Source organism: Anolis carolinensis, unplaced genomic scaffold (assembly GCF_035594765.1).
Source record: "Anolis carolinensis isolate JA03-04 unplaced genomic scaffold, rAnoCar3.1.pri scaffold_26, whole genome shotgun sequence".
NCBI classification, from domain to species: domain Eukaryota; kingdom Metazoa; phylum Chordata; class Lepidosauria; order Squamata; family Dactyloidae; genus Anolis; species Anolis carolinensis.
The window spans coordinates 937,074-952,500 of record NW_026943835.1 but is presented as its reverse complement, the minus strand read 5'-3'; the positions used below and the strand labels follow the sequence as shown (position 1 = coordinate 952,500).

The window sequence follows — 15,427 nt, the reverse complement described above, 5'->3', positions numbered from 1 at the left end:
GCATAATAACGGATAATAATAACGGGAAGTAAGGATAATATAATAATACAATATAATATATAATATATAAATATAATAATAAAATAATAATAACAATAAATAATAATAATAATGACACATAATAATGGATAATAATATAACGGAAAGTAAGGATAATATGATATAATATATACTAATACATCATTTAAATATAATAAAATAATAATAATAAATAATAATGATGCATAATAATGGATAATAATAACGGGAAGTAAGGATAATATAATAATACAATATAATATATAATATATAAATATAATAATAAAATAATAATAACAATAATAAATAATAATGATGCATAATAATGGATAATAATATAATGGAAAGTAAGGATAATATGATATAATATATAATAATACATCATTTAAATATAATAAAATAATAATAAATAATAATGATGCATAATAATGGATAATAATATAACGGAAAGTAAGGATAGTGTAATAATATAATATACTAATACGTCATATAAATATAGTAAAATAATAACAATAATAAATAATAATGATTATGCATAATAATGGATAATAATATAATGGAAAATAAGGACAATATATTAATATAATATATAATATATAAATAAAATAATAATAAAAACAATAATAAATAATAATGATTATGCATAATAATGGATAATAATATAATGGAAAGTAAGGATAATATGATATAATATATAATACATCATATAAATGTAAATAAGATATTAATAATAATAACAATAATAATGATGCATATTAATGGATAATAATATAACGGAAAGTAAGGATAGTGTAATAATATAATATAATATACTAATATATAAATATAGTAAAATAATAACAATAATAAATAATAATGATTATGCATAATAATGGATAATAATATAATGGAAAATAAGGACAATATATTAATATAATATATAATATATAAATATAATCAAATAATAATAATAATAAATAATGATGATGCACAATAATGGATAATAATAATATAACGGAAAGTAAGGATGATATAATGTGATATAATATATATAAAATACATTATATAAATATAATAATAACAATAATAAATAATAATGATGCAAAGTAATAACGGAAATAATAAATAATAATAATGATGCAAAGTAATAACGGAATAATAACAATAATAAATAATAATGATGCAAAGTAATAACGGAAAGGATAATAATACAATATAATATATAATATATAAATATAATAAAATAATAATAATACATCATATAAATTTAATAAAGTAATAACGGCAAAGTAATAACGGAAAGGATAATAATACAATATAATATATAATATATAAATATAATAAAATAATAATAATACATCATATAAATTTAATAAAGTAATAACGGCAAAGTAATAACGGAAAGGATAATAATACAATATAATATATAATATATAAATATAATAAAATAATAATAATACATCATATAAATTTAATAAAGTAATAACGGCAAAGTAATAACGGAAAGGATAATAATACAATATAATATATAAATATAATAAAATAATAATAATACATCATATAAATTTAATAAAGTAATAACGGCAAAGTAATAACGGAAAGGATAATAATACAATATAATATATAATATATAAATATAATAAAATAAAAATAATACATCATATAAATTTAATAAAATAATAATAACAATAAATAATAATAATAATGCAAAATAATTGATAATATAACAGAAAATAAGGATAATGTAATAATATGATATAATATATAATAATACATCATATAAATATAATCAAATAATAATAATAATAATAATAATAATAATAATAAATAATGATGATGCACAATAATGGATAATAATAATATAACGGAAAGTAAGGATGATATAATGTGATATAATATATATAAAATACATTATATAAATATAATAATAACAATAATAAGTAATAATGATGCAAAGTAATGGATAATAATAACGGAAAGGATAATAATACAATATAATATATAATATATAAATATAATAAAATAATAATAATAATAATAATAATAATAATAAATAATGATGATGCACAATAATGGATAATAATAATATAACGGAAAGTAAGGATGATATAATGTGATATAATATATATAAAATACATTATATAAATATAATAATAACAATAATAAATAATAATGATGCAAAGTAATAACGGAAATAATAAATAATAATAATGATGCAAAGTAATAACGGAAATAATAAATAATAATAATGATGCAAAGTAATAACGGAATAATAACAATAATAAATAATAATGATGCAAAGTAATAACGGAAAGGATAATAATACAATATAATATATAATATATAAATATAATAAAATAATAATAATACATCATATAAATTTAATAAAGTAATAACGGCAAAGTAATAACGGAAAGGATAATAATACAATATAATATATAATATATAAATATAATAAAATAATAATAATACATCATATAAATTTAATAAAATAATAATAACAATAAATAATAATAATAATGCAGAATAACTGATAATATAACAGAAAATAAGGATAATGTAATAATATGATATAATATATAATAATACATCATATAAATATAATAAAATAATAACAACAATAAATAAAAATATAATAATTAAATATCAAATAATATATAATACTACCTCTTGAGGTGGTAGATCTTGTGTGTGAACTGCCCTTTCTCCCCGTCGTTCTCGTAGGGCTCGTTCGTCAAGACCTGGATGCCCTCCCCGCCGCCCGTCTCGTTCTTGCTGGCCTCCGCCACCGAGTACAGCTGGCCCACCTGGTACTGTCAACACAAACAAGGAAACAAACAGGTAAACAACCCAAGAGTGAATCCCATTGGGTCAATGGCCAACCCAACAGTCAACGTCATTGAGTCAACGGTCAACATCATTGAATCAATGGTCAACCCAATGGTCAATCTCATTGAGTCATTGGTCAAGGTCATTGAGTCAATGGTCAACCCAATGGTCAATCTCATTGAGTCATTGGTCAACGTCATTGAGTCAATGGTCAACGTCATTGAGTCAATGGTCAACATCATTGAGTCAATGGTCAACCCAATGGTCAATCTCATTGAGTCATTGGTCAAGGTCATTGAGTCAATGGTCAACCCAATGGTCAATCTCATTAAGTCATTGGTCAACATCATTGAGTCAACGGTCAACATCATTGAGTCAATGGTCAACCCAATGGTCAATCTCATTGAGTCATTGGTCAACGTCGTTGAGTCAGTGGTCAACATCATTGAGTAAATAGTCAATGCAATGGTCAATCTCATTGAGTCAATGGTCAACGTCTTTGAGTCAATGGACAACGTCATTCAGTCAATGGTCAACCCAATGGTCAATCTCATTGAGTCATTGGTCAACGTCATTGAGTCAATGGTCAACATCATTGAGTAAATAGTCAATGCAATGGTCAATCTCATTGAGTCAATGGTCAACGTCATTGAGTCAACGGTCAACATCATTGAGTCAATGGTCAACCCAATGGTCAATCTCATTGAGTCATTGGTCAACATCATTGAGTCAACGGTCAACATCATTGAGTCAATGGTCAACCCAATGGTCAATCTCATTGAGTCATTGGTCAACGTCGTTGAGTCAGTGGTCAACATCATTGAGTAAATAGTCAATGCAATGGTCAATCTCATTGAGTCAATGGTCAACATCATTGAGTCAATGGTCAACATCATTGAGTAAATAGTCAATGCAATGGTCAACATCATTGAGTAAATGGTCAACGTCATTGAGTCAACGGTCAACATCATTGAGTCAATGGTCAACCCAATGGTCAATCTCATTGAGTCATTGGTCAACGTCACTGAGTCAATGGTCAACATCATTGAGTAAATAGTCAATGCAATGGTCAATCTCATTGAGTCAATGGTCAACGTCATTGAGTCATTGGTCAACGTCATTGAGTAAATAGTCAATGTAATGGTCAATCTCATTGAGTCAATGGTCAACGTCATTGAGTCAACGGTCAACATCATTGAGTCAATGGTCAACCCAATGGTCAATCTCATTGAGTCATTGGTCAACGTCACTGAGTCAATGGTCAACATCATTGAGTAAATAGTCAATGCAATGGTCAATCTCATTGAGTCAATGGTCAACGTCATTGAGTCATTGGTCAACGTCATTGAGTAAATAGTCAATGTAATGGTCAATCTCATTGAGTCAATGGTCAACGTCATTGAGTCAACGGTCAACATCATTGAGTCAATGGTCAACCCAATGATCAATCTCATTGAGTCATTGGTCAACATCATTGAGTCAATGGTCAACATCATTGAGTAAATAGTCAATGCAATGGTCAACATCATTGAGTAAATGGTCAACGTCATTGAGTCAACGGTCAACATCATTGAGTCAATGGTCAACGTCATTGAGTCAACGGTCAACATCATTGAGGCAATGGTCAACGTCATTGAGTAAATAGTCAATGCAATGGTCAATCTCACTGAGTCAATGGTCAATCTCATTGAGTCAATGGTCAACGTCATTGAGTCAATGGTCAACGTCATTGAGTCAATGGTCAATATCATTGAGTAAATAGTCAATGGTCAATATCATTGAGTAAATAGTCAATGGTCAACATCATTGAGTCAATGGTCAACCCAATGGTCAACATCATTGAGTAAATAGTCAATGCAATGGTCAATCTCATTGAGTCATTGGTCAACGTCATTGAGTCAATGGTCAACCCAATGGTCAATCTCATTGAGTCATTGGTCAACGTCATTGAGTCAATGGTCAACCCAATGGTCAATCTCATTGAGTCATTGGTCAACGTCATTGAGTCAATGGTCAACCCAATGGTCAATCTCATTGAGTCATTGGTCAACGTCATTGAGTCAATGGTCAACCCAATGGTCAATCTCATTGAGTCATTGGTCAAGGTCATTGAGTCAATGGTCAACGTCATTGAGTCAACGGTCAACATCATTGAGGCAATGGTCAACATCATTGAGTCAATGGTCGACCCAATGGTCAACATCATTGAGTAAATAGTCAATGCAATGGTCAATCTCATTGAGTAAATAGTCAATGCAATGGTCAATCTCATTGAGTCAATGGTCAACATCATTGAGTCAACGGTCAATGTCATTGAGGCAATGGTCAACGTCACTGAGGCAATGGTCAACCCAATGGTCAATCTCATTGAGTCATTGGTCAACATCATTGAGTCAACGGTCAACATCATTGAGGCAATGGTCAACGTCATTGAGTCAATGGTCAACCCAATGGTCAATCTCATTGAGTCATTGGTCAACGTCACTGAGTCAATGGTCAACATCATTGAGTAAATAGTCAATGCAATGGTCAATCTCACTGAGTCAATGGTCAATCTCATTGAGTCAATGGTCAACGTCATTGAGTCATTGGTCAACATCATTGAGTAAATAGTCAATGCAATGGTCAATCTCATTGAGTCAATGGTCAACATCATTGAGTAAATAGTCAATGGAATGGTCAACATCATTGAGTAAATAGTCAATGCAATGGTCAATCTCATTGAGTCAATGGTCAACATCATTGAGTCAACGGTCAACATCATTGAGTCATTGGTCAACGTCATTGAGTCAATGGTCAACATCATTGAGTAAATAGTCAATGCAATGGTCAATCTCATTGAGTCAATGGTCAACGTCATTGAGTCAATGGTCAACGTCATTGAGTCAACGGTCAACATCATTGAGGCAATGGTCAACGTCATTGAGTCAATGGTCAACCCAATGGTCAACATCATTGAGTAAATAGTCAATGCAATGGTCAATCTCACTGAGTCAATGGTCAATCTCATTGAGTCAATGGTCAACGTCATTGAGTCAACGGTCAACGTCATTGAGTCATTGGTCAACATCATTGAGTAAATAGTCAATGCAATGGTCAATCTCATTGAGTCAATGGTCAACGTCATTGAGTCATTGGTCAACATCATTGAGTAAATAGTCAATGCAATGGTCAATCTCATTGAGTAAATAGTCAATGCAATGGTCAATCTCATTGAGTCAATGGTCAACATCATTGAGTCAACGGTCAATGTCATTGAGGCAATGGTCAACGTCACTGAGGCAATGGTCAACCCAATGGTCAATCTCATTGAGTCATTGGTCAACATCATTGAGTCAACGGTCAACATCATTGAGGCAATGGTCAACGTCATTGAGTCAATGGTCAACCCAATGGTCAATCTCATTGAGTCATTGGTCAACGTCACTGAGTCAATGGTCAACATCATTGAGTAAATAGTCAATGCAATGGTCAATCTCACTGAGTCAATGGTCAATCTCATTGAGTCAATGGTCAACGTCATTGAGTCATTGGTCAACATCATTGAGTAAATAGTCAATGCAATGGTCAATCTCATTGAGTCAATGGTCAACATCATTGAGTAAATAGTCAATGGAATGGTCAACATCATTGAGTAAATAGTCAATGCAATGGTCAATCTCATTGAGTCAATGGTCAACATCATTGAGTCAACGGTCAACATCATTGAGTCATTGGTCAACGTCATTGAGTCAATGGTCAACATCATTGAGTAAATAGTCAATGCAATGGTCAATCTCATTGAGTCAATGGTCAACGTCATTGAGTCAATGGTCAACGTCATTGAGTCAACGGTCAACATCATTGAGGCAATGGTCAACGTCATTGAGTCAATGGTCAACCCAATGGTCAACATCATTGAGTAAATAGTCAATGCAATGGTCAATCTCACTGAGTCAATGGTCAATCTCATTGAGTCAATGGTCAACGTCATTGAGTCAACGGTCAACGTCATTGAGTCATTGGTCAACATCATTGAGTAAATAGTCAATGCAATGGTCAATCTCATTGAGTCAATGGTCAACGTCATTGAGTCATTGGTCAACATCATTGAGTAAATAGTCAATGCAATGGTCAATCTCATTGAGTCAATGGTCAACATCATTGAGTAAATAGTCAATGCAATGGTCAATCTCATTGAGTCAATGGTCAACGTCATTGAGTCAATGGTCAACGTCATTGAGTCAACGGTCAACATCATTGAGGCAATGGTCAACGTCATTGAGTCAATGGTCAACCCAATGGTCAACATCATTGAGTAAATAGTCAATGCAATGGTCAATCTCACTGAGTCAATGGTCAATCTCATTGAGTCAATGGTCAACGTCATTGAGTCAACGGTCAACGTCATTGAGTCATTGGTCAACATCATTGAGTAAATAGTCAATGCAATGGTCAATCTCATTGAGTCAATGGTCAACGTCATTGAGTCATTGGTCAACATCATTGAGTAAATAGTCAATGCAATGGTCAATCTCATTGAGTCAATGGTCAACATCATTGAGTAAATAGTCAATGCAATGGTCAATCTCATTGAGTCAATGGTCAACGTCATTGAGTCAATGGTCAACGTCATTGAGTCAACGGTCAACATCATTGAGGCAATGGTCAACGTCATTGAGTCAATGGTCAACCCAATGGTCAACATCATTGAGTAAATAGTCAATGCAATGGTCAATCTCACTGAGTCAATGGTCTATCTCATTGAGTCAATGGTCAACGTCATTGAGTCAACGGTCAACGTCATTGAGTCATTGGTCAACATCATTGAGTAAATAGTCAATGCAATGGTCAATCTCATTGAGTCAATGGTCAACGTCATTGAGTCATTGGTCAACATCATTGAGTAAATAGTCAATGCAATGGTCAATCTCATTGAGTCAATGGTCAACATCATTGAGTAAATAGTCAATGCAATGGTCAATCTCATTGAGTCAACAGTCAATGTCATTGAGTCAATGGTCAACCCAACAGCCAATCTCATTGAGTCATTGGTCAACATCATTCAGTCAATGGTCAACCCAATGGCCAATCTCATTGAGTCATTGGTCAATGTCCTTGAGTCAATGGTCAACATCATTGAGTAAATAGTCAACGTCATTGAGTCAATGGTCAACGTCATTGAGTCAAGGGTCAGCCCAAGAGTCATTCCATCGAGTCTGTGGTCAACGTCATTGAATCCATGGTCAACCAACCTCAATTGGATTCGGACACGATAAATAAATAAATTACTATTAATTTAACGATTAATTATATTGATCGATCAAGGAAGGAACATACCTCTTGGACGGAGCAAGGCAGCACCACGCGACTAAAAACAAAACGGAATGACTATAATTAATTAATAACAATAACAATAATAACACAATAATAATAATAATACACACACATATATATAGTAAATAATAATAATAATAATAATAATAATAATGGAAATAGTAACACAATAATAATATACACATATATATATAAATAATAATAATAATAATAATAATAATATAATAATGGTAACAGCAACACAATAATAATACACACACATATATAGTAAATAATAATAATAATAATGGAAATAGTAACACAATAATACACACACATATATAGAGAGTTGATTAATAATAATAATAATAATACACACATATATAATAAATAATAATAATAATAATAATAATAATAATAATAATAATGGAAATAGTAACCCAATAATAATACATAAACATATATATAGTAAATAATAATAATAATGGAAATAGTAACAATAATAATAATGCAATAAAAACAATATTATAACAATAATGCGACTAAAAACAAAACGGAATGACTATAATTAATTAATAAAAATAACAATAATAACACAATAATAATAATAATACACACACATATATATAGTAAATAATAATAATCACAAACACACATATATAGTAAATAATAATAATAATAATAATAGAAATAGTAACACAATAATAATATACACATATATATAATAAATAATAACAATAATATTATAATAATGGAAACAGCAACACAATAATAATACACACACATATATAGTAAATAATAATAATAATAATAATAATAATGGAAATAGTAACACAATAATATACACACATATATAGAGAGTTAATAATAATAATACACACATATATAATAAATAATAATAATAATAATAATGGAAATAGTAACCCAATAATAATACATAAACATACATATAGTAAATAATAATAATAATAATAATAATAATAATGGAAATAGTAACACAATAATATACACACATATATAGAGAGTTAATAATAATAATAATACACACATATATAATAAATAATAATAATAATAATAATAATAATAATAATAATAATAATGGAAATAGTAACCCAATAATAATACATAAACATATATATAGTAAATAATAATAATAATATTATTATTAATAATAATAATAATGGAAATAGTAACAATAGTAATAATGCACACACATACATACATATAGTAAATAATAATAATACACACACATATATAGTAAATAATAATAATAATAATACACACACACATATATAGTAAATAATAATAGTAATACAACAATAATAATAGCAGCAGCCAGGCTTTGAAGCTGCAAGGCCATTCAACAGAAGCAAGGAGGAATGTCAGGAGGGAATTCTGCCAGGCAGCAACCCAATATAATAATATAATATAATATACTAATATACTAACATAATAATATCTAATAATATAATATACTAACATAATAATAATATCAAAAATAATAATAATGATGTATAATAAGATAACAGAAAGTAAGGATAATACAATAATATGATATAATATACAACAATGCATCATATAAATATAATAAAATAATAATAATAACAATAAAATAATAAAGATGAGGATGTATAATAATGGATAATAATATAACGGAAAATAAAAATAATATAATGATATAATATATAATAATACATCATATAAATATAATAAAAATATCTAATAATATAATATACTAATATAATAATATATAATACAGTATACTAATATAATTAGATGTAAGTTGCGAGGCCATTCAACAGTCGCAAGGTGAAACGTCAGGAGAGAATGCTGCCAGAAACCAACCCAATATAATAAAAATATAATAATAATATACTAACATAATAATATTACTAATATAATAAAATAACATAATATCTAATAATATAATATACTAATAATAATATCTAATATAGTATGCTAATATAATATACTAATATAATAAATTAATAATAATATCTAATAATACAATATATACTAATATAATAACATCTATACTATACTAATATAATATATCTAATAATATACTAACATAATAATATCTAATATTACTAATATAATAAAATAACATTATAATATCTAATAATATAATATACTAATAATAAAATATATAATGTAATACACTTTTTAATATACTAGTAATATTATCTAATAATATAATATACTAATAATAAAATATATAATATAATACACTAATATAATATACTAATATACTAATAATATTATCTAATAATATAATATACTAATATCTAATAATACTAATATAATAAAATAACATTATAATAATATCTAATAATATAATATACTAATATAATAATATCTAATATTACTAATATAATAAAATAACATTATAATAATATCTAATATACTAATAATAAAATATATAATATAATACACTTATTAATATACTAGTAATATTTTCTAATAATATAATATACTAATAATAAAATATATAATACACTAATATAATATACTAATATACTAATAATATTATCTAATAATCTAATATACTAATATCTAATAATACTAATATAATAAAATAACATTATAATAATATCTAATATAATATAATAATATAATAATATCTAATATTACTAATAAAATAACATTATAATATCTAATAATATAATATACAAATAATAAAATATATAATACACTAATATAATATACTAATATACTAATAATATTATCTAATAATATAATATATTAACATAATAATATCTAATAATATATTAATATAATAATATCTAATAATATAATATCTAATAATATAATATACTAATATAATAATATCTAATATTACTAATAAAATAACATTATAATATCTAATAATATACAAATAATAAAATATATAATATACACTAATATAATATACTAATATACTAATAATATTATCAAATAATATAATATATTAACATAGTAATATCTAATAATATATTAATATAATAATATCTAATAATATACTAATATAATAATAAAATATATAATAGTAATAATAATAATAATAATATAACACTATAATAATAATAGCAGCTGCCAGGCTTTGAAGCCGTAAGGCCATTCAACAGGTGTAGGAGGAATGTCAGGAGAGAATGCTACCAGCCAGGAAACCCAACATATAATAATAATATAATATAATAAATAACAAATATTATAATAATAATAATAATAATAATAATATATTATTAGGCCATTCAACAGACGCAAGGCGAAACGTCAGGAGGGAATGCTGCTGCCAGAAAGAAAACCCAAAGGTATAACAATATCATAATAGCAGGCGAAACGTCAGGAGAGAATGCTACGAGAAAGCCAAGACAGTAATTATAGTATCATATACACATATACAGATACGTATTAAGACCATTGGATCAGTAAGACGACTAATTAACAGATCTAATCATAGTAATCGATACTAATTGATCGACGAAATCTCACAATTCCTTGACGAGCACCATCTTCCGAGGCGAGCTGAGGGGAGAAAGGCACTGCGCATGCGCGGGCCGGCGGAGAGCCACACTTCCGCGAAGGGCGTGTCAAGGAGCGTGACGTCAGAAGGGAAAAACCACGCCTCTTTTGGGGAAAAACCAATCGCGCGGCGATGATCGAGACATCGGCCCGCCTCCTTCCTGGAAACAGCCAATCAGAGACGAGTAAGGGAAAGAACCTTTTTCTTCACGAAGGGATTCCGCCATCTTGAGTGCGGCCTAAACTTCCTGTTCGCACCGGAAGTGAGGCGTTTCAAGCCTAAATACAGGCCCCGTGCGGCGTTGTTTACCTTCCCCACAGAAACACCAATGCGATATTTAGTTCCGCACCGGAAAAAAACGTAAAAAAGAGGGTCATACGGCTGGTTTTCCGCCGGAAATGAAGTTTAAATTGTTAATAGTTCCCCCGGCAACGCGAACGGAGGATTTTGGTTCCGCAACAGAAATGGACAATAATAATAATATGTAATACATTATAAAATAATTAAACAATGTAATAGGAATGATAAAATAATATAAAAAATTAAATTAATACAAGAAAATAATTAAAACATACAATATTCATATTATTCATATTATAAGAATAGATAAAATAAAAAATAAATAATAATAAATGTAATAGAATGATAAAATAATATAAAAAATTAAATTAATACAAGGAAATAATTAAAACATACAATATTCATATTATTCATATTATAAGAATAGATAAAATAAAAAATAAATAATAATAAATGTAATAGAATGATAAAATAATATAAAAAATTGAATTAATACAAGAAAATAATTAAAACATACAATATTCATATTATTCATATTATAAGAATAGATAAAATAAAAAATAAATAATAATAAATAAATAATAAATAAATAATAAAAATTAAAAAATAAATAACTATATAATAAAATATAAGAAATTATAAAATAATATTATAATGAATAGAATAGTAATATAAAAATAAATTAATTAATACATTAAGAAAATAATTAAAACATATAATATTCATATTCATATAGATAAAAAAATTAATAACTGTATAAGAAAATATAATAAAATAAAATATAATGAATAAAATAGTAATATAATAATAAATTAATTAATACATGAAGAAAATAAACATATTCTAATGTTCATATTATTATTCATATTATAAGAATAGATAAAATAAAAAATTAAAATATTATAATGAATAAAATAGTAATATAAAAAATTAATACATTAAGAAAGTACTTAAACATAATATTCATATTATTATTTATATTATATTATAAAATAGAACAAAACATATTTATATATTAATAAAATAATACAAAAATTATATATTATTTAATTTATGACAAATAAAATGTAAATATAAATAATAATAATTAATATAATAATATAACAATAAATACAATGAAGTAAAATACATAATAAATACATTATAATATAGTGAATAAAATAAAATATTGAATAGAATATTGAATAGAATAAAATAAAAATAACATTGAGGCAAAATATAAAATAATGTAACAAAATTAGATTATATATATATATATATATATATATATATATATATATATATATATATATAATTATTAAATTATATATAATATAATAATAAAATAAAATATTGAAAGAATATAATATTAATAATGCCATATAATATTAATTATATATTATATATTACATATAATATTACAGTATAGTGGTATAGTTCAATATAGTAATATATAATGCTAATATTGTGCTATGCTAATAATATAATATATTGTATGCACATATAATATTGATAATAATATTATAATGTTATACAATATAATATTAATAATGCCATATAATAATATTAATTATATGTTATATATTATATATAATATTACAGTATAGTGGTATAGTTCAATAAAGTAATATATAATGCTAATATTGTGCGATGCTAATAATATAATATATTGTATCTACATATAATATTGATAATAATATTATAATGTTATACAATATAATACTAATAATACCATATAATAATATTAATTATATGTTATATATTACATATATTATTACGGTATAGTGGTATAGTTCAATAAAGTAATATTGTTATATTACTATCTTATATTATATTATTATATTACTGTATTATTATATATTTATTATATTAATGATGTTACTATTATGTTCCATAATTTATTTTCTGTTATTTTACTACACTATATTATTTTCATTATATTCTTTCAATATTTTATTTTATTATTATATTATATATAATTTAATAATATATATATAAAAGAGTGATGGCATCACGGCAGCGCACAAAACAACAAAAGTAAACACCCCACAACCTCGAAAATTGACATCACAACCCATCATCCATGCCTCTAGGTTGATACAACAAAAAGAAAAGAAAAATAAATTCCTAATTAGAGGGAGAGGAATAATTGTTTTTATCCAATTGCTGCCACTTAGAAGGCTAAGCTCCGCCCACTTGGTCTCCTAGCAACCCACTCAGCCCAGTGTTAATAAAAGAATAAAAAATAAATACAAATAAAACAAGAAAAAATAATTTTTATAATTTTATTTTATAAAAATAATTTAATAATCGGCAGGTTTTTGAGTAATTACATTGGACTACTGCTGATTTCTGGGCCTAAATATATTGCACAAGATTTCCCTAGCCTAAAATGATACATTTTAATATGATATACAATATAATACTAATAGTAATACCATATAATAATATTAATTATATATTATGTATTACATCTATATATATAAAAGAGTGATGGCATCACGGCAATTCACAAAACAACAAAACTATATATATTTATATATTATATATTACATCTATATATATAAAAGAGTGATGGCATCACGGCGACGCACAAAACAACAAAACTATATATATTATTAGCATAGCACAATATTAGCATTAAATATTACTATATTGAACTATACCACTATACTGTAATATTATATGTAATATATAACATATAATTAATATTATTATATGGTATTATTAGTGTTATATTGTATAACATTATAATATTATTATCAATATTATATGTATATACAATATATTATATTATTAGCATCGCACAATATTAGCATTATATATTACTATATTGAACTATACCACTATACTGTAATATTATTAGTAATATTATATGTAATATAGAATATATAATTAATAATATTATATGGTATTATTATTAGTGTTATATTGTATAACATTATAATATTATTATCAATATTATATGTACATACAATATATTATATTATTAGCATCGCACAATATTAGCATTATATATTACTATATTGAACTATACCACTATACTGTAATATTATTAGTAATATTATATGTAATATAGAATATATAATTAATAATATTATATGGTATTATTAGTGTTATATTGTATAACATTATAATATTATTATCAATATTATATGTACATACAATATATTATATTATTAGCATAGCACAATATTAGCATTATATATTACTTTATTGAACTATACCACTATACTGTAATATTATTAGTAATATTATATGTAATATAGGATATATAATTAATATTATTATATGGTATTATTATTAGTGTTATATTGTATTACATTATAATATTATTAGTTTGGGGACCCCTGATCTATATATATAAAAGAGTGATGGCATCACGGCAACGCACAAAACAACCTCGAAATTTGACGACACAACCCATCATCCACGCCTCTAGGTTGATACAATATAATACAATCTATATCATATATATATATATATATATATATATATATATATATATATATTACAAAATAT

General features: G+C 25.6%; 1 protein-coding gene across 1 annotated transcript in view; it reads right to left on the bottom strand.

The window, feature by feature from the left end:
- Positions 1–11,720, bottom strand: part of LOC134294881 (phosphatidylinositol transfer protein beta isoform) — a 47,664-nt gene extending 35,944 nt beyond the window's left edge. Inside the window, exons 1-3 of the mRNA XM_062966663.1 lie at positions 11,596–11,720; positions 8,146–8,176; positions 2,665–2,810 (exon numbers count right to left, since the gene is read on the bottom strand). Coding sequence (XP_062822733.1) covers positions 2,665–2,810; positions 8,146–8,176; positions 11,596–11,615 — 197 coding nt within the window. The 5' untranslated portion in view covers positions 11,616–11,720. The remainder of the gene's footprint in view (positions 1–2,664; positions 2,811–8,145; positions 8,177–11,595) is intronic.
- Positions 11,721–15,427: the final 3,707 nt, after the last annotated feature.